Source organism: Anas acuta, chromosome 9, assembly GCF_963932015.1.
Source record: "Anas acuta chromosome 9, bAnaAcu1.1, whole genome shotgun sequence".
In the NCBI taxonomy this organism is placed as follows: Eukaryota; Metazoa; Chordata; class Aves; order Anseriformes; family Anatidae; genus Anas; species Anas acuta.
The window spans coordinates 22,807,679-22,830,042 of NC_088987.1; the positions used below are offsets into that span (position 1 = coordinate 22,807,679).

General features: G+C 36.3%; 1 protein-coding gene across 5 annotated transcripts in view; it reads right to left on the reverse strand.

Annotated features, from left to right (window-relative positions):
- COL4A4 (collagen type IV alpha 4 chain) overlaps nt 1-22,364 on the reverse strand; it is a 69,618-nt gene that overhangs the window by 39,428 nt on the left and 7,826 nt on the right. For 3 of the 5 annotated variants that reach the window (XM_068691582.1, XM_068691583.1, XM_068691586.1), the window contains exons 4-17: nt 21,818-21,895; nt 13,343-13,477; nt 12,392-12,436; nt 10,639-10,755; nt 7,798-7,866; nt 7,523-7,558; nt 6,660-6,722; nt 6,158-6,193; nt 5,907-5,948; nt 5,140-5,220; nt 3,977-4,030; nt 2,709-2,768; nt 2,002-2,046; nt 921-974 (exon numbers count right to left, since the gene is read on the reverse strand). In XM_068691582.1, the coding sequence (XP_068547683.1) occupies nt 921-974; nt 2,002-2,046; nt 2,709-2,768; nt 3,977-4,030; nt 5,140-5,220; nt 5,907-5,948; nt 6,158-6,193; nt 6,660-6,722; nt 7,523-7,558; nt 7,798-7,866; nt 10,639-10,755; nt 12,392-12,436; nt 13,343-13,477; nt 21,818-21,895 (915 nt within the window). Of the gene's footprint in view, nt 1-920; nt 975-2,001; nt 2,047-2,708; nt 2,769-3,976; nt 4,031-5,139; nt 5,221-5,906; nt 5,949-6,157; nt 6,194-6,659; nt 6,723-7,522; nt 7,559-7,797; nt 7,867-10,638; nt 10,756-12,391; nt 12,437-13,342; nt 13,478-13,565; nt 13,592-21,817; nt 21,896-22,364 lie in introns of those variants that run through there. The other 2 variants (XM_068691584.1, XM_068691585.1) reach the window with 2 other exon arrangements.

Sequence of the window (22,364 nt, forward strand, 5' to 3'; positions counted from 1 at the left end):
TGTAAGATAAGAAAGAACTGAAGAATTTTCAAGCCAAGGTCGACAGTGTCTGGTCTTGGTGGTTTTTGAAAAACAGAATATGACTGATCATCTCCCTTTTGCAGCCTTCAGAAAAGAATTCAAAGAATTTTTAATGTGAAATATCACTAGACTGGCATCTGGATCTTCTGGAATTGGATTAAGCATGCTTTTCAGAAGAATGTTCTTCTCTTTCACTCCTTAGCTCCCCAGACATGACACTGATACTTCTAGCCCCTAATAGAAAGCAGCATCCATTATAAAATGCCAGCATCATCTATGTGAGCAAAAGCAATAAATGTTTAAACAAAGCCAGTGTGAAGTAGTGCAGTTTCTACTCTGGTAACCACCTTGAAAAAGCTATTTATGAATGCAGGATGAATGCATGCAAAGAGACTTTGGTAAGTCATGCAAACAAGCCCATCTGACTCAAATTTTTCCACCTCCTTTGATGACAATTATTATACTAGTTCATGGGCCAAATTAACTACCGTAGCAGGCTACCTATGGTAAAGGAAGTATCCATACCACTCTTGGGAACGCAACTCAACAATGAATAACTTGCAGAGTACAACTCATGGATTAGATTTTCCACACTGGTACAGGTAAGGGTAACTATTGGCAAATGGAATTTACGAATCCTTATGGTATACAAAGTGGAATTTCCACCCTCCCACACACCAAGCACGAATGCTTACTTACACTGCTGGTTACTACCACTGTACTGAGTAAGCATGACTGTAATGAAAACAGTAAATCTTAAAAGCAATTATGACTGTAGAAAAGGCAAGGATCTGATAAACAGGTACATTTGGGAAGAATCATTAGCATTGATATAAGGGAGTGTGTGTCTGTGTGTGTGCGCATGCTTGAGTTTTGTTTTGTTTTTTGTTTTTTTTTACCTTTATGCCTGGATAGCCAGGTTGCCCAGGAAAACCAGCAGTTCCTGTTTCTCCCTGTAAAGGATCACATATGTACCATTTGGTAAATCTGTTGCAACGTTAATATAATTAACTGTACAAAAGACAATGAGACAGTCATACAATGAGACTGTCACCTTATAATTGCATCCACAGTTGTTTTTTTCAGAGAAATTCACTGGGTTTGTATGAGATGACATGTTACATAGAATCCTTTCCATAAAAATTAGTAATAAAAACAAGTGTTTCTCCAGGTTATTTAGATAGTTGTCAGTGGATTCAATGTAGCTGGGGCACAGAACTACTTGGAATACATACCAGAAGACTTTAACAGACTGTTTAACACAACTGAAACTGGCTTGCTGCCTGGTGAATGATCCTCCTAAAATATTATTGCATGGGAAACAGCTGCTTATCAGTTCCTCCTCGCCTTTTATGATCTTTTATGATATACTTATCCATCCCCTTAGGTAGGCAGTGGTTTAAAAAAAAAAAAAAACAGAGTAAAATGTAATTCTGCAGATAGAAGTCATCTGGAACATAACTCTACACACAAATACCTGTACATTAATGTGCTTTGTGAATAGCATCATCATTACCTTCATTAGATTTAGAAATGAACAGGGAAGAAGAAAAAGGATGAGACATAGATCTATGTATGTACATCTGTTATTTTTTAATCCATGTTCTAAGTTCATAACTACTACTGGATTTTTTTGAGCCAGAAGTATTAAAAAATGTGTATAACACAAAATCACAAAAAGAATGTGACCATGGCAAGTGTACCATGCTGTGTGTCTTTTCTATTGTGATATCTGCATGTCCCACTGCTTTCCCTTCTGCTTACAACTTCATATCCCATTAGCCAATTCCAGACAAATTTCAAAGAGTGGCAGAAATTCAAAGACACAGTTCATACAACTTTTGTGACAACAGGTAACACAAGGACATAAGGCTGTCAAGCTATCAAGTATGAGGAAATTCTATATCTGCACAAACCAATCGAAAATCAAACCTCACTGATGCTACTGTTCAGAGAGCTGCTTGTGCTTTGTCTTCTTACCTTTATTCCAGGAAAGCCTGCAGGTCCGTAAGAACCAGGACTACCCTGATAAAAGTAAATAGAATACAAGATAAAATGGTAAAAACTTAATCAAAATCACACTTGAGAAGAATTGCTAAGCAGTTAATATTCCTCAGACAATTATTACCTGGGTTAATATTTCCCAGTAGCTAGCACTTGCAAAGTTTTTGCAAACAGTTTATGAGAGATGGTCATGAATTTGAACTATAGCTCAGAGTAAACCAGACAGGTCTTCATTTATTTTTATCGTATCGCAGTAAGTATAGTAATAGGTATGTTGCTCCATGTGAGTACTGTTAGGCAAATCAAGAACAAGCTGCTGTAAAAAACCTGCCATTGGCAGGTATGGAATACATTTAAACCGGTGTGTTAGTATTGTGCTATTCTAGAGAAGCTTTATGCAGCACTGAATATTTAAAGCAAAACCATAGAGATTTGCTTTCTTTCCAAGGAAGGGAAGTCTCTATGAGCTTATGTTTAAGTGTGGAACAGGGTGACTCCCCGGACTCCTAAATATTCCATACAGAAAGTATGACAAATTATTTATAAACAAAAAAAAAAAAAAAAGAAAAAAAAAAAAAAAGAAAAGGGAAATCTTGTTTGGAAATACATACTTAAACCAACAAATATTTTATGAATCGAATAATAGTGAATTTGCAAAATAATTTATTCCGGAACTTCCTTACCCGCAATCCGGGGAATCCAGCAATGCCTTTTTCACCCTTTTCTCCTCTCCCAAGTATGCCCTGGAGCATTCAAAACACTCAGTTTAAACAAACTGCTTGGTTAAATTAGGCATAAAATTTATTTTAAGTGCATGTTTATTTGTTTATGTATATATTAGATTAATGCATCTTGTTTCGCTTGCTAGGGTCAACCATTGGGACTTAGTTCATACAGTACTACCATAGTAGTGTCTTCATAGCTTCAGTTATTCAAGAACCCTGCATGATCTCTTCTCCAACCTTAAAGTGCTTTCAGCAGTTTGAATTTTTTGGGGCTGTGGGCACCACTTGGGCACCATCACACAATTCCTCAGTTCCTGCTTGTAACTAACAAGTGTACAATTACCAACAAGTACAGCTCTATAGGTCGTACAATAGTAGAACAACCATGTAAATCCCACATTTTTCAAAGTAAATCTTATATAAAAGGATAAGGGGGGGTTGTCTCCTTTTCCGGTGCTAAGTAACAGTAGTCTTGAATTGAATTGAAAATGTGCTAGACTTTGAACTCAGAAATGTGATGTTCAGACCTCTTGCTTCTTCTCTTCTGCCTACGAAGTTAAATAAGTGTGTAACATAAACTAGCTTCATTCTTTTGTTATCTTCTGTTATCTTCTATTTTTTCTGAGATCTGGTAGTTTCCTGTCTGTGGATTTCTCCCCTCCAAATCTATCCTTTCTGTGACTGTTTCTGCTCAGCATTCAGGAACTCCTTACTGGCATATCAGCGTTTAAGCAAATTATACTGACAGAAAGAAAAGCAAAGCTGGAGGAGACTACAAACAGCAACTCTCTCTTCAGACAGGTGTCTCTGCTTTGTCTACTCTCGAGGACACCCAGAATCTGAAGGTAAAGTCTTTCCCTTACAAACTTAGGGAAAGAGACATATGCCCCATAAAGAACACAAACATATCTTCTCAATTTCTCTCCTTGAGAAAAAATAATACGTGCTTCTGTTTTCTTCACAGTCCCAGTCACTTGTGTCAGTAGTCCAACTGGAAACAACACTGACCTTTCACAGCCAGACAACATCTGATAGGTAGGTATAAAACAGACTGGGAGAGGTTTTTGAAATGATTTTGAAAGGGTTTTGAAATATTTTTGCTTTCACACTGATATAGGTGGTGATTCAGTGCTGTTATTTCTTCTATGATCTTGTGCTTTAAAATATTAACTTAAAAATAACAGGACTTCACCAGCATCATTCAAAAAAAAAATTGCATTACTTACTTTGGGTCCACGTGGTCCTCGGTATCCTGTTATTCCGGGTAGTCCTTTTTGGCCCTGTGTATGCAGGAAAAGTTTTTGTATATGTTACTACAGAGGACATACTTATGTGTCATTTAACATTTTAAAGTCCTGTTTTGAATTACAACTGTTAAAATGCTACTGGGCCTGTTCTCCTAGGTGTACCAGGCAGAAGGAAACAAGAAAAATAATTAGTTACTGATTTTTATTTGTTAACACATTGTCAAACCAGCACAATGACTATGGACTGAGATAGATGTATCTTTTCATTTGCAGAGACATGCTAATTGGGACTTTGTTCCTACAAACATGTATGAGTAGTTCTTTTTTGTCTGTGTCTCTACTAGTTTGATGCAAGTTTTCACATATATAAAGCTATGCCTTTGCACACAGCTCCAGTCTGAATGGGATACGTGGTGCATTACATGGTCACAATCACGTCGTGTTGCACAATGTCCTAAGTCACACTCAGCAGTAACGTGGAGTTTATACAGATTCTTGTGCTTCTTTCCCATACAGCTCTACATAGGAGCCCTTTCCATAATGAAAGCCTAAGATCCAGTACATGAAATCTATCAGCTCCCTGAGTTGAGGCTGCGGGGCTGGCAATGTTGAAATTCACATTTTCATTTCTGTATTCCTGCAAATCAGACTTGAGAAACACAGAGACGACAACACAGAGTTCTCCAAAATGCAAGATTTGCAACTCCTTTTTTAACATGCATTCTAATGCTTTAAGGTATACAGTTGTAGCTACAGTAGGTGTATCACTGGAGAAATACAATAAAAGGATTTTGTATTAAAAATAAACAAAATCACCCTTATTTTCATATCAACAGAGCACCCTAGAAGGATTGACAACTCAAAACATTACACTGGATAAATCTCAAAGAGAATATGCCAAAGATCTGAAAAATAAAAGCCTTACTGAAGAGCCACAAAAGAGTGAAGTAATAATCTTTGCTTGAAATGCAAAGATTTGCCTGAAATATGCTTTACTAATGATGCGAAGTAATGAAAACCAAAGCAAGGGCAGTAGCTCCTTTTTTCACCAAGACAGGCTGTTTATGCCATCCTTACAAAAATTACATCACAGGATTGTACTTGCCAAGTTGATTACGGTTAAATGTGAAGACAATTAACACCTTTTCTCCTTTAAACAGCTGAGCTCCAGGAGGTCCAACTAACAATGGTGACCCAGGTGGTCCAGGAAGTCCAACATCGCCCTGTGGAAGTGAAAGGTATACAGAAAGATGTTCTGTTCCATGCAGCTTTCAGTGAGACTCAGCATGTTTTCCTGTTGTACTACAGCACTACGTATTTTTGTACTTATGGAGCACATACTCGTACTAATGCCTACAGGTAAAGAAGGGTTTGTACTGAGATCTGTAAGCCTCTCCACAGTCTGCGCTGATAAGTATGGCTCACAATCTTAATAACCATTCTATTCTCATCACTCATTAAAGATAATGTTACAAGTAAGGAAATAAGTGAGAACCCTGTACTCATGGCTCCTGCTCCGAGTCTGCTGTGGAGATGGTTACAGGATGGTTGTTTAATCTTGTGTGCACATACAGTCTGTCGTGCTCCAGACCAACACCTTGTGCATGTTAGAAACTTACACCAATTCTAAAAAGTGACTGGAAACATTCACAGAAGAAAAATCAAATATTCCACTTTGATTCTGTAAATCCTTGGTATGCTACCAGGGAGAGACTGGGAGAGGACACATTGTTCTTGTTCTTTTCTTACACCCTTTCCCTGGCATCTGCTACTGAACACAGCAAGAGATTACATTCAGGAACTGACCTAGTACAGACACTATTACTGCAAAGGTATAACTGTGGTTCTTAGGGTATACTTCTAATTCTACAATAGTAATAACATATTTAATAGTATGTTTTTTTCTTACCGGCTCCCCCTTTTGTCCATCTACTCCAATACCTGGATTTCCCTAGATGACAAAGAAAAAAAGAAGTGCATAGTTTGAAAGTAAGTAGAAAACGTTGACATGATAATTTAATCAAGTAACTCTTCTGAAAAATTTGGTAACAAATAGTCATGAAGGACATTTCAAATATTAATTAATTAATCTATTGGTTCTATTAATCTATTAATTAATCTATTGGTTCACTAAGAACTTCAGGAAAAGTCATTGCCTACCTGTTCACCTGGCAAACCAGGGTAACCTGGAATACCCTATAAAAGAGAGTGAAGACAAGTTAATATGTCTGATTTAGAGAAAGAACTTTGCTTTGAAAATTACCTCTACTTGCCAGTATCACCTAAAGGCAGAATTTCCTCTTGGGATGTTCCTATCCCAAAGTGCAATTTACTTATCTTAGTCACTGCTTTCAGGAGGGCTCAACTCTGGCTCCCCACTTTTCTGTTTCACAAGGGAAATATGGGAAATAAGGAGGGAACACTAGCAGCATTCCCCCATGACCACAGACTGCCAGGATGCTTCAGGTTAACACAAGCATGGAATGAAACAACATATGCTATACTTCAAAACCGGTAAGGTACAGCAAACATCTCTCTTTTTATCAGCTGCCTCAAAAATTACCTCTAGGCTTTGATTCTCTCTAAGGCAAGTTCTAAAACACGTAAACAAGAATTTACACAAATTTGAAAATGCAAGGCTGTAAAACCACGGTGATCTTACAGGCAAGCCTGGTTGGCCTGGGTATCCAGGTGGGCCTGTTGAACCTCTTGACCCTCTAGGACCCTGAAAAAGATGGCAAAAGGCCTGTTGGTGAAAATACCAAGAGTTTACCATTTTCTTCACAAAACTAGTTTCTCCAAAATGCCTACATCACTTGGACTCAGACTAGCGGTGCTCCACCCAGGTATTCCTTGCTTGAAGGTTTACCATACCTGAAACCTCACTGTCACTAGGGAAGCTCAGCACCAGTTTCCGGATAATACTGTACAGGCACATGTCGATACAATGATATATTATTAATAGTTAAAAGAATACTCTTGCTAGTAACTGTGCTACATATAGTATGGGGATTTGAAACAACTCATCAGTGCATACTTTGTTGACAAGCATAAGAAGAGGAACCAAAGTCAAACGAGTGAAAGTCTGTAAGAGCTCAACAATGAAGTTAAACTCTTCTTCTTACATGTTTTAATGGCAAAAAAAATGTGGTCATGTGCTACATATTTCTTGGCAGGCCCACCAGATACCACTGAAGAAGGTGTCACATTTCTACATCTCTCCTGTGAAGTCTTGAATTTCAAGGAAAAAATGTTTTGCAAACTGAATACATGACAAGTGACAACTGCTTGATGCACAGTGATTGCCTGCACACAAACCACAATGCAGGTGGGTACAATGCAGCCACCATGAACCGGTCGTGGAGGCTGACAACAGGGGATCGATGTTTGTTAGACCTTATTCTGGAATTTTGCTATTTAAGGCAGACAAGGAGAAACCCCGGTATTGCTTTATTTTATTAAGAAGGAAAATTTGAAAGATCTTCAAGGCAAAAAGCATGTATAGAATCCACCAACTGTACTTACAGGAATGCCAGGGGGTCCAGGATCACCCCTCTCTCCCTGTAATGACAATCATTTAGCAAAGGAAGTATCACAAGTGTTGACTTCAAATTGTTATCAGAGTTCTCTAAATTTTATAGCTTTTAAGATTTCAATCTATCTGTTCCAGTTGTATATTTGCTTTTAATTTGTGTTTGCAACAAGCTTCACAAACAATGAGGAGATATGTTTTCAAACAATTAAATTTGCCATACATTTTTTCCTACGAGGTATGTTTTTTTTCACAATCAGATACTTACTGGGGGTCCTTTTCCAAAATGTGATACAAACACTGAATTTCCTTTTTCTCCTTTTTGCCCTGGATTTCCCTATAATGAAGAAAAAAAAAATCTTTTATGTTAGGCTGTACTTTCTTGTTGTCCATATGTCACTAGGTAATCCACTAGAACCACTATAACTGTTTTAGCATGTTGCAGCTCTTTTGCCTTACAAGACCCTTAAATGTGAAGTTTTCTTCTGGAAAGCTGAGCAAAACAATTCCTCATAGATTCTGACTCCTGCTCTGAGTATCTCCTTAGCTCTTGGCTACTTCAATATTCTACAATTTTCACAGATTTTGCCTTTAGAATGAAGTATATCAACATTATGTTTTCTTTCAGTGAGTCAGTGGCTTTAAGTATTACATACACTGCCTTGTCCAAAAGTCCATGCTGTGATTTAGAAGGATCTAGTGTGATTCTGCATACAGTTAAAAAGCTGGGAGTATGGACTGTGTTACATGCACAATATTCAACATTTCCACCTATTAGCAAATATGTTTCACAGTCTACAAAAAAAAAATACACACACACACACACCTATAGGTCATATTTATTTTTAAAAATAAAGTTCTTGTGGTTCTTGCTGTGAAGTCCTTTGTATAACTTGGCATATCATAACGCCCTCAAAACCTCAGTATGAGTTAGCAAGAGCAGATGACCACTTTTTCAAAATTTAACTGTAACGTTCAATTGACTGTTAACAGCATAATACGTATATATCTGAAGAACAAATATATTAAGACATTATTTCCGATATTTTCTCCTTTGAAATCCTGACATACCAGGTACAATTTAACTGAAGCCCATAACCACTTAACTATTGATTTCAATAAACTGGGTTACTGTTTTCCATGGAGTTTAACCACTTTAAAACTTTACTGGTTTCCTGATATTATCCACTGGCTGTTCAAATCCTGAAGTCAGAATGAAACAGGGAAAGTAGTTATCCCTAGAATGGTAGAATAAGAGTTACAGCTGCCTGCAGCTGGATATACCTACAGTAGGTGGGATGACATTTACAGGTCACACAACAGCTGCTAGGGAGCACATTAAACATCTCAGAAGTTATGCTTGTCTTTCCTTATTTTACATGTCATGTAATAAATGTGTAATAAAAACATGTGTAATAAAAAATCTTTATTAGATTCAGTTTATTAACTGACTTAAGTAAGAACTTGCAAATAGAAATGAATCTATTTTTTTAATTTATTGGTAAGGTAAATGAAGTAAAGCTTCATTTATATTTATATAAAATTATACAAGATTATGTTATAAATAACAAGTAACATAACAATATTAGCTGTAATATATAGTCAAGTTGGTACTTGGTGCAAGAAAATTGATTTAAAAACAGGCAATCCACACTGAGGTTGGAGTAGCATTCTTGCACTCAAGCAAATATGGTTACTATGTCTTGTTTTTCTGGATAGCCAAATTAATTTGCATTGGATTTTAGTGTGGATATCCAAGGCTACATGCCTGTTGTGTTTCCTTTTCTTTGTAGGTTGCAAATACTTTTCTAGGCCTAACAAAAAGCATGCTCCTGGAACTGGGAGGGTTTATGCTGCAGTTTGTCCCATGTCTCATTTTTCTCTTATGTCATTTGTCTAATTATTAAAGGCAAAACTCCATTTTGAAAGCCATAAGTAGGAAAACACAGGTAAATGTAATACAGCTGAAACCATTTTACCATTTGGAGTGTAATGGGTTACCTTGAGAGGTTTAAAAAATGAGGTTATTAGCAGGTTTTTTATCAGATTGTGTGTTTGACAGTATTTACTACAGGTCCAACACTTGAACTGTATGTTTTTTCTAATTGATAAAATTTGGTAATGTCTTTACACCCCCTCTCATTGTTTGCATATGTCTGAATCAGCATCTTATTTAACTCCTACTAAACACATTCAACTTTTCATGTAAATTGCACTGCTTTTTACTGTTTTATTTAGAAAGGGAAGCACTCAGACCAACTAAGGACATATTATTAATTACTGACAAGTAAAAATTGTTTCCACAAAAACTCAAAAACTGGTGACTACATCTGTTCAGCAGAACTTCTCTGGAGCTACAATAACTTATATCCCTTACTGATATGAATCTGTGTTTTATCTTCATTAGAAAATCACTGCTAATCTGACTATATAAAAAATTTTAAAATGCTTTCAATTTTAACAGGAAAAGTGAACAATATGAAAGTGGCAATTTCAACTGAAATTATCTCCATGTATACAGATAAACAACGAGGCAAGATTAGGTGTGCACAGAGTGATCGTGAGTAGATATCTAAAAAGAGACACGTGAAACTGTAAGAGAGTGATTTTGGAAGAGACCTACTAGTACGTTTTTGTGATCTACCACTAAAAAATCTTAAAGTATTACAGGACTTGTTGAAACTTCCACTGATTGACTGCTAACTCATCTCAGGTGTGTTCCTACTATTAAGGCTTTCATGAAGTTTCAAGCAGTAATAAATGGTATGTTTCCAGGGTACTCCTTCTCAGTTTTGCTTCCATAAAATGGTACTAGCTTTGGTGTGGTTATATACCAGGGAAACAAAGTAGAATTTAACTCTCAAGCTAGACATACATACTTAAAGGCTATAGGAACTTATTTCACATTCAAGCTCAAACTTAATCCACCAAGGCATCAAGTGTTCTTCATTCCTTTTAACCTTAGCAAGAATATAAGGTGCCTGGAACTTCACTGTCAAGTGGAAAGCTAGTGCCATAGTGTAAAATCCTTTCATTTAAAGAGCTATTAGCTTGCAAAGGAAACTCAGACATGCAAGAATAACAGCCAATAGGAATGCCTTTAACATACACAAGGACCTCTAGGTCCAATATATCCATTTTCGCCTGGAAATCCTGGATCGCCTCTTGAGCCATTGCAGCCATCTACACCACGTTTGCCCCTGGGTCCTTCACTTCCTGGTAATCCCTGAAAGACAGTTTACTTTTTATTAGAGACATGCCATGATACACAGAAAACTAGTTTTTAAATTAACAAAACAATTCAGGAACAAATATCACAGAACTGAAACAGAGGACATCTCACAGTGCTCCCAGCTTCATCCTCTTTACACTAGAAATGTTTTCTAGTGATTTTGTGATCTCTCTCTATATACATGTTTTTTTGGGTGATAAGAAGTGAAGAATCCACACCTTTTTAACATGTTGTTCTTTGATGCATCACAAATATGACATGGACAGCACTGAGTAGAAGGCCAGACTGAACTCCCATTTGAATCAATAAGTAATGTGCTATTTTCTCAGGGAAGGCAGACTCCAGCTCTCTAACTATAACCTTTCCTGTGGCCGTAAAGAAAAGTCATCCTGTCTAGGAACACATGATGTAATTTTACTATTTCTAAAGGGCATACACAAAGGTCATCTGAAACAGCCTCATATTTTTTAATTGATAGGATAAAATGATGAAAAAGAAGATCCAGCTTAACTCAAGCATAAAGTAATCACAGAGAATGACTATATTCCAGAATTGAGGAAGTAATTTTCCAACATAGCAAGACTTAACCAATGTAAAGATAAAGTTTAGTTCTACTTCAAGTTAGATAGTAGGCAATATAAGCAGTGAGTATTTTTGGTTCTGAAAAATAATCAGGAAAGTATCCTGGCCATTTACCTGAAATGTTCTTGCCAATTTTACTTTCTTCTTATCTTTAAGGCACTTCAACCCAATTTGCGGACACTTTTTCCGATTAACATTTTTCATCAAAAAGTTATACATTTCTTGGGAGTGCTAGATTTTGGCCCCATGAACTCTACATTGTACATTCTGGTAATAGTCCCATTGTCAAGTTTGGACAGCTGACAAGCAGATGCTAAGATACCCACTCAGTTTCTAGTTCTGTTTTCACTTTAAAAATATAGCATTTTAACTTTGTTTGATCCATATGAAACTAATAACAGCATGAGAATTTAGTTATAATAAACATTTTTCAAAATACTACATCTAAGAGAGACTATTTTTCTTTTACCACACCCATTTCCATACTGAAAACCACATTCAGAAAAATGTATCATCAAATGCTTATATATGTAGGACTCACTTTACTACTTCAGTCTCTATTCAGGTAAAATTCAGTGATTGATTTTTTGATTTATTTATTTCCCTGCCAAAGAACTATGGGGAAAAAAAAAAGTTTGAACAGAAAACAATATACAATTTGAGATAACTTGCCGAGATTTCAGAGATGTAAATAATGCAGCAAGCAGGCTACAGCATATTACAGAGCCTAAGAAAATAAACTCACTGTTTTTAATCCTACCACATGCGGGTAGACTTGGGTTAGTCTCTATCTTCACTGCCCCTCTCCCCCATGAAAATGATCTACTTACCTCACTGAGATTTTGTGCAATTTGATATAAGTAGTAAACACAGTCAATGTTATCCTGGCTACTTAACATTTTTGCAACATATGTAATTCTGAGGTAGTACAATAAGAATGGATGGATATAAAACCAAACAATTTATTAAGTGTATTATTCTATCAGAAGACTTGCTTTGACTTTATAGAAACCATGATTTTCTATAGCAATATTCATTCAATACGTACAGGAACACCATCTAGACCAGGAAATCCTGGGACTCCAGTTGGGCCCTAAAAACAGGTGACATAAAAAAAAAAAAAAAACAAAGTTGCTGAGGTCATTAACTCTTTAGAAGAACTAACTTACTAACTAAATAAATATTATATATTGAAAAACAATAAATGCTTGTTTGAAATATGAATCAAAGCCTTAATTATTATCAGAAATAAATATCCCACAAAAGGCTTAGTATCAGACTAGCCAATAGGTACTCATGTAACAGGACAAATGTCTATTTCTCATATTCATTCTTTCTCCAACAACTATAAATATACAAAGTGAAAGTTGACTATAACTTACAACATTATTCTGTACTTAATTTCATGACCTGCTCCTGTTTTGATAATACAGTATACTGTAGCACAATTTCTATTTACAGGGCTTATATCTCACCTATTAGACACTTGCCTTCGTGATTTTAATCATCCACTGAGATGTGAAATTAGACCATTAAAATTAATATAAAGTACAAAGAGCTAAGTACAGGGATTGCACAGCTATGAACGATACAGACCTGAACTGCAGTTTATACTCCATAAATGGCAGTAAAATTATATTTAGTGTACCGTGCTTTAAAAACCACCTTGCTCCTCCCTCCATTCCTCCCTATTCCCCATTCCTCTACATTCCTCCCACAGTCCTCTGAGGTTAAGGAGGATGACACGATATATACTAATCAGAAACTTGATCTTTTTCATTTTTTTCTTCTGAGAATTCTAAATTCTCAATCCAAAGGGAAAAATAATCCCTGAAATACTTTTTCCAAAGAAAGCTGTAATTGATTTCAGTGAGAATTTTGGGTGAGCAAGAGGGTAGTTTGGCAAATGCTTTCTAATCATTCAGGTTCTGTTTTACTTGCTAGCATTTAACAATATATATTGTATACATCCAAAAGATATGTCTATGATGTTTCCTACCTTATCACCTTTTTCTCCAGCTGGCCCAGGCTGCCCATTCTCACCTCTCTGTCCTTTTTCCCCTGGCAGACCGGCTGGTCCTGTAGATCCCAAGGATCCAATTGGACCTTGAGGTCCCAACTCACCAGGCTGACCCTGAAAAGAGTCCAAATAAGCCAGTGAACAATACTGTAAACCTCACAACAGCATTTTGGAGATGACTGTATGGATAAAAAAGACTTACAATGTTATCATTCAAACCAGCTTACAGTACAGGCAGCAGATCTGTTCCACGCATTAGATGCTACAGGAACAGAAGTTTCAAATTTAACAATTTGGTTAACGTGATAATTTCTTTTCATCTTCATCAGGTGTCCATCACTACCTCTCCAAGATATCTGGGATAAATTGCAAGTTCTCCTGGGTCTATCAGTGTAACTCCTTCTGCAAGAACAAGAATCTACTGAGCATCATATTTTTGCTAATAAGTGTTGGCTCATTTTAGACAAAAGGGCTTTGTAGACATTAGAACAAATCAAGAGAGTTCCCTCTCTCTTTCAAGCCACGTTATATATTCATTATCTTAAGTTTTTCTAGCTCACGTATCTTTTATCATCACTCTCAGATTTTAATGCCTTATATAATAGGTGTGAAGTTTCCCATAGGAAAAAATGATAGTTATTAGCAAATGCATTTACAGAAAGAATAAATTTGAATAGATTGAGTTACAAATGTTTAAGAGGCTGCAGAATGTCACTTATATATACACAGCTCTAAATTCAGTATCTGCACCTGCAGTATCATACAGATCATCTCTACGTGTTTCTATGAAGTTTTCCAAGGTAATCCATATTTTCAAGTAAAAACACTCCGCATTACAAAACAACTGAATTTCTTAGTCTATAGCATTGGTATGGAGTTGTTTTGGTTTTTGTTCTGTGCTACTTAACGACTATTAAATCACAGACTCAGTGCTAAGTAAAATAAGGTTTCTAGTCAAACATTTCACATATGAGCTGTCTGCACTTTCATCCTACAAAGCCTACATAATGCTCTTCGTTACTCATTTTTTCATCATAACGTTATTCATGTTTTTCATTATATATCAACATAACAGTTTTGCTATAAGTTGTTTTAAGAGCGTTTTGCTTTATTTCAGAGTTAGTCCATCAGTTATACCACATCATTTAAAAAGAGAGCAAAATGGATCCCTATGCTTTCCAGAAAAAAAAAAAAAAAAAAAAAAAAAAAAAAAGGCTATGGCTCTAAGACCACTTGAGGGCAGTAAACGATGTTTCAGTACAATCTCCATTCACAGAAACGACAAACCATATATTCATTTCTATGAATGGATTTAGGAAAAACAAAAGCATAGAAATCAAAGGTGGCTGTAGACATGTATGTTAGCTCCAGGCATCAAATTATGTTGAAGTGATAGAACCAAATTCCATTCTGCTGAGTGTAGACTGAATCTGTCTGAACATAATATTTCTCACAAATTGCAAGCAGGGCCTTAAACCTTTTTTTTTTTTTTTTTTTTTTTTCTCTAAACCTCAGGGCACTAAAACTATGAAAAAGAATTTAGTCTAGAGGCTAGGAAAATAAGTCCTACAAGGATAGCAGAGGACTATCTGAAAGAGTATCCTCATACACCTTGTGTTCCGTTTGTCATTACTGGCACCCCTCACTTAAACCATGACTTTGTTTCCAATGAAGTCACTTGCAAAAATTCCAGAGCAGAACCAGCATTTTGTCTTCAGCAACAGTTGTTATAATTTTTTGATAGCAGAATTTGAAGTATACAATATTATGGCAATTAAGAGCTACAAGTATTAAAATCTGCTGATTCTCCATTTTTGTTAACAATGAATGGACAGTAAGGACTCTGGGTATTATTTGAATATTTGCTTGTATGGGCAATTGCAGACAGTCTGTTGGCAGTGCCTTGCACATCCTCTGTTCTAAAACTGAATTTATTCATTGAAGTACCTTTTAAAGCAGCTATGACAGACTCTTAATACTTGATAAAAAAGACTGGACAACCATTTTAATTATAGCACAATTCTGAGTACTAGAGAAAAAAAAAAAGGACAAGATATTTCTCGCTAATGTTCTGATGCTTTGGTCTTAACAATGCATTTTGCTGACAATGTGTTTCTGCAGCAACTTTAATATTTTTAATTAATGTGTACACTCTGCAGCCAATAGTTGAGAAATTTTTCAGATGATATATCCTTTTGGACAGTTGAAGAAACATGATTTTCAGAGTACTCAGAAAAAAGGTGAGAAACCTTATGATGGTAACTAACCCTCATAAGCAATAAACACTTCCAGAATATATGGTCCTTTAGGCTGACAAAATGCCTTCTCTAGTTGCTAAGCTATGAATTTAATTGACTCCATGGTTTATGTCTTCAGCAGGAGGTAGTGAAGTCATAAAACACAGTCACTGAATCCAGAATTCACAATAGGTTTGACAGCTGATACAACTTTAGCATGCCATGTGAAGCTGGTGGATTGTCTCTCTTTCTTTCAGCTCAAAGACTGATAATGACTGGGAGCTTTGTTAAGACCAAACTGATACCATGTCATAACATCTATTATCACATCTATTATTTGTGCCCATCCAATGTGACTACCACAGCATTACAGTCTCAGGACAGCTGTACAAATAAAGAGGATGAAGGTAGTCATGCTTATGTGGAAATGACAAATTAGCTCAGTTAAAATGGACAGAATATTATGTCTTCTCTGCCATCTGACGCCAATAAATTCATTTAGATCCTCACTGCCCTGTTAATTGTCTAGCTCAGGAACTGCCCATGTCAAGACTATGGTCTGTCATTTTAGCATGTCCTGGACTTGACCTGCAGTAAGAAACTGACTTTTGACAAAACAAGACCATATCTTTTAAAAATAAGTATGCTTCCTGTGACTAAGACTTGAAATATTTCACAATCATGCAGAAAAGCATTTAATACTGTGTAGAAAAAACAATCACCAGGATTATTTGGAATTACTTTTTTTTGGTAGCCTGAGACACTGAAGAGCACCTGATTTTTAGATTGCCCTGAGCACTATCTGCATGAAAATCAGACATTTTAGAGGCATCTTCACTGGAAAAGCAAACAACAGTTCAAGCTATCAGAGTGAATTCTACGTTTCACTTCTTGTTATCAATAAAGTTAAAAGAAGTCCAGTTATTGCCTTCAGTTAGAATAGTACCTATGTTACATGCTATGTGGATGAATCAATGATACGGGAAATGGATATACCTTCTGTTCTCATAAACAAAAGCACAACTTCTCAGCAACTGCACAGAATCAGATTGTAGGCAAATACTATAGTGCTCCTTTTCATTCTACACTAGACTCTGGCACGTAACCAGTCTTTTTCATTTTACCAGTGGCAGGATTGAGAAAGGGAGGGAAGTAAGAGTAGTCTGGAGGCAACAGAGAGTGTGCACAAAGGCATTTGCAGACAGATGTTTTCTTTTGTAATTTGCTTTGTGAGGTGGAAGTATCTGCTGCTACTCTAAGCTCCACTCTTGTGCTCTCCCCTTTTGGAAGAACAGGTCTTTTATACAGCCAAGCCACAGCTTCCAGTACTTGTAGGGGTGTCCATTCTGGGAAGTTTCCACTCCTTCAATGTAACTGTGTAGGACTGGGACCAAAACTTTTTCACTCAAAGTCAAGGCTTCAAAATCAACCTTCTAAATATTATCAAGATGAGATACGGATAGGAAAACATATGACTCAGTGACTTTAAATCCTCCCTCTTTTCATTATTAGAGTAATTTTTTCTTTGAGGATCAAACAAATATATGGGATGTACTTTATTGTCAATTTGTTCAGAAATAACAGATCACATAGCGCCTTTTAAGTATTAGGTAACTTCTTTTTATAGTCAGATTTTGAGCTGATTAAATGCAGTAGTAACCCTTCACGTTTGACTTGTCTCAGCATCTAGATTATGCTACAACCTACTAGGAAATTCTGTGCTCTTTTAGCATTGTAATGATACAATATGCTAGACAACATAGTACCTGATGATGCAGCTTAACCATGATATTTTAGTGAATCACAACAAATCACAGTGAAGAGCTGAAAAAAAAAAAAACAAAAAACAAAACATGACAAAATTGTGGAAAATGTTAACACTGAACCATGAAAAGAGGTATCCAATAAACCAGCGGGTGTCACTATTGTGTCAAAGAAGTACTGAACCAGAACGATCTTGGCACAGACACTCCAAGACAAGGGTTGAAAGCAGAGAGCTGCAAATAGAGTGTCTTGGACCACAAATGACTAACATCAGATTAGCTAATAAAATAAAATAAACTTTTGCTCTTATTCCATCTCTTGAAGTGTTCAAGTCCAGGTTGTCTGGGGCTTTGAGCAATCTGATCTACTGGAAGATATCTCTGCCCATGGCAGGGGAGTTGGAATTAGATGGTCTTGAAGTCCCTTTTTACTCAAATCATTCTTTGATTTTGTGATCCATTTTATTGAAACAAGTCACTGATTGGTGATAGTTGGTTGATTCAAATCTATGAAGAATGATTTTGTAGGGTTTCGTAATCCTTCAAATTCTGTTGCCCAATGTGGAAAAGGTTACCAATCTGAAGCAACTAAGAAAAACACTATTAATAGTATGATGGGACAGGAGTACCAAAATTATTAAGGAAAGAAAACATTCAAGGACAAAAGAAGAGATAACTTATTAAATTCAAAACTCTTGAAAAATTTGGAAACATATCCAATAAGAAAATTGATAATTTACAGATGCTGTTGTTGGACACTGTGTATGAAGAACAGTCTCAAAGAGACCTTACAGTGAGGAGAATGGAGTGATCCTGTTCTTACTTCACATTCTGGAAAGTAGGTTCCATTCCCTATCATTTAAATCCTAATTTCTGAAACCAGAGAACCACTTTCTGTTCTGCTCAGCTACCAAAAAAAAAAAAAATCTGCTTCAGATATAGGTCTGGGGACCTCCTTTCTCTAGGTCTGTTGTTCTATGGTTCTCAGCTAATGTAAGTGAAATATAATAGAAGTGCTACAGAAATGTGTAACTTATGTCAGGAGTCTTATATTTTAAAGAAATTAAATTGTATTTTAGCTAACATACTGAGAAAAATGGTCAAGCACAAGGCAGAAAGTGGGACAGATCTGGGTTTTTTCAAATGCTAGTATGCATCTCTGATAAAGGATTCAGCTAAGCACATGCATTTTGAGATCAAATACGTGGATTTTGCGTATTTTACAAGTGCTGGATATTCCATGTGAATGACAGGTTGCAATTCGTTTGTGTTATTTATGTTCAGTATTTCTACACCATAGTGGCAGGCAAAAAAAGTGTGGTTTAATAACGCTTCTTAGGCACAAAAAATGACAACTTCCTGTTTCTCAGTTAGAAAATCTTTACACTGTGCTGTAAATTGGACTTGGTTAAGCCACAGAACCCACTAGGAAGACATGATAACCCACAGGATCTATTAGAAAGATGTGATGAGAACAGCAATATCAGAAGACAGACCTACCACTGTGTTAAATTTCACCATTAGTATCCCACTGTCCAACTCATTTAGTATCCCTCACAAATGCTTACTCCTTACACCTCATATTCAAGACGTTCCTCTTAGGTACCTCTTTGCTATGTTCTCTCCTCACTAGTATAAAAATAGGCCACTCGTTTCATCTGCAAAAGAATGAACATTGGTCTTGCTGAGTTATACTTGTTATTCACTTTGCTCCAGGCATTTCACATGATCTCATAAAGCTTGATCAGGTTGGGTCATGAATAGACGCTTGCTTTCTAAATCTACTTAACTCTATATACAAAGCCAAAGGAATTGAATGGGATCAAACTCCGGGGTCGGCACAGGACAGGTTTACAATCGGTCAGTGCTAACTGCAAACATTTTTTTAATTATCTGTTAAATACTATTAGAGCAACCAGCACTTTTTAGGCCTCTGATTCAACACTTCAAAAATTATTAAGGGTATAACTTCCCATGTTAGAGAAAGAGGGGAAAATGGAGGAAAGATTTCACTATCTCTTTGACATATCATATGAAAGAATAAAGAGGAAGATAAACTAAACCAATGAATTTGCTGTTTGCCTCTAATTACGTTGATTGCTACTGCCTTCTTAAAGTCTCCAAGTCTACTGGGAGAGAAGAGGCAAAAAGTCTGAATTGTGCAGGGCTGGCACCAAAAATCATGAAGAACACTTACTGAACATCCCCAGCTCTCTCAGCCTTCCTCCATAGGAGAGGTGCTCCTCCTCTAAGGATAAGGATAAGTCTTAGACTACCATGTTCAACTGAAGAGAATAAAGAGAATGCCATACATCTGAATCCCCATGGCAAAAGAATTCAAAAATACACAACAGGGGAAAAAAAGTTGGCGTGGGCTACATATACCAATGTAATTCAATTACATACACTGTTGCAGCTCACTCAGATGCTGCCTTTCTCTTTCAGTCTTTGCAAAAGCCCCCCATATTGCAGTTGCTTGAACATAGGTGGTTGCTCTAAGTCTGGCTTTCCAGCTGGTCTGGATGACATTACTGTCCCACTGCCTTTTGCCCAGCAAGTACATGAATCTTCTAGTCTTTTTGGGCTTTCAGCAAATGTTTGCTGAGGGGACTAGCTCATCCTTATTTTTGACATCTAGCCTATTCTAAATAGAAAAAAAGGGGAAAAAAATGAAGCACTAAGCAACAAAATGTACACTGTTACTCATATCTCCACTCCTTTACAAAGAAGGTTTATTTAATAAACTGCACACTTCTGAAATTTTATGCTTTGATACTGTACAATTCCAGTCTTTCAATGTCCGTCTATCTTGCACTTTGAAGACCAAACTGAGGAAGATGTAAACCTCTGATGAACCAGCCTGGGAGCAGAATTCAGACTGGAAAGTAGATGAAGCATGATGTTTTGCATTCTAGGAAGCTAACAACAAGATAAGTAAGGGTTTTGTTTTTTAATAAGTAGTCTCCACAAAAGCTAGGAAAGCAAAATTAGTGTGTCAGAGTGTAAAGGCAGAACACAGCAGAGAAGCAACAGGATTGCAGGCTTAAAAAAAAGATTAAGTAATACTATATAGAATAATTCAACACCATACATTAGAAAATGTTTGCAAAAATCTATCTGAATGATGTTTATTTAAACTGTATTTCATACAATGGCTGTTAAGAACTTTAACTCCTTGTCTATTGATGACCAGTAATAATTGCATGGCATATAAATTCCTGTTGCATTGGAGAGATTGTACTTGTCAGTGTGCATATATATTTCAGAGCTGTTTCAGAGAAGGGTAAATTCTCAATTTACATTAGCATATGATAATTGAATTATTTTGAAATGTTTATTTTTATACTACACTTCTGTTAGGCACTTAGGTCTAGACCTTGTAAGTATTTAGAAAACTAATTGCAAATCCATGAGTCATGGTTTGGTTTACCCTTGGTGGAGGCAACAGCTGAAGAAAGAGCCTTACTGACTGCAGTGAATATTGATTACTGACTGATTACAGGCATGTAATTCAGAACTTCCAGACTACTGAGAGAGAACCAGATCCAGGGGGAAATTTCATCATCCTTTCTTTTTCCTCTTCTTTCACAGTTAGTTGTTTTTAAATGGTACTTCAGATCATATTTTTGGTATCCAAATCAGTCTACTCTGTAGCACTGTGAGACACTGCAATGCTGCTAGTCAAAATATTCTTCCTGGGATGCCAATTTGTTAACAGTGTTACAGAGATAGACACATCCTAGGCCCCTATTATGAAAACCCTACAGTATGGGGGAATCTTGTATAGACATAATCCTGGAGGATTAGGATAGGATCCAAGGACACCAGGGCAGTGATCATGACACAGCAAAGCATGCTGATGACTGCAGAAGCAGAGGAAGGGAAAGGTGTGCCTTGCTTTTGTGGCCACTCAGGTTGTACAGAAACAAACGGGGCTTGCAGCTCTTCCAAAAACTGATCCACTATGCCCCAAACTTTATGTTTTAAGCCCAAAACATTAACATTAGTGCTTTGAAAGAAAATTGTTTCAATCACTGACAATTTTTCAGTTGCTTGGTCATCAGGGAACAAGAAACACTTAAGTTCCCACGAAACTAGTAAATGGCATAGACATTCTCTTTTAAACAACTTCTTAGGAGAAAACAAGCATAGATTTCTAAACTTAATACATTATATGATTAGGCTTTGTCTAACTTCCAAATTGATCTCAAAGAATACTTACCCAAAAAAAATGGCACCAGGATTATTAGAAACCTAATTTACAAGCAAACCTGTTTACAATCTTAACTTCCTTCAATGTTAGGTGCACTTCATAGCAGCGACAGAATTATGCTAGCTTGCTGTATTCAGACTTGTTTATGCTCACAAGCCATCCTGATTTTAAAGAATAGCAATGTGCACAAAATGAACAGTATTTGCAACAGCAATTATCAGTAGTTCTGCTTATCACTTACTCTTGATCCTTTTTCTGGAAAGCACCGACAAACTGAACAATCCTGTCCCCCACATGGGTCAATATATGCGTATCCTCCCTAAAAATTGACAGGTTATGAATTTAATAACACACAATAGACAGCAAACAGCTTATCATACGGCATGGCACTATTATTATTATTATTATTATTATTATTATTATTATTATTATTATTATTATTATTATTATTATTATTATTAAATTCTTGGTTGTTTCTGAAACAGTACAATAGGAAGAAATTGCTGTTAAAGCAAACTTATCCAGTATTGAAGACCTGAACAAAAAATGTGAATTCTCTGTTAAAATGTTATCAAAATTAATAATATATTATTTATTCCTATTTAATTAAGATATGCACTAAATTTTTTGACTTGTACACATACTGGTCAATTAGATGATTTTTAAGGCAAAAGATTTGGCTACTTTGCATACCCACAGGGCAATTCGCTGCTGAGGAAGGAACTTGCATAGCACCAAATGTCAGAATACAGTGTAGATTTTCAACTTGATGCAGAAAAGCAAAGATG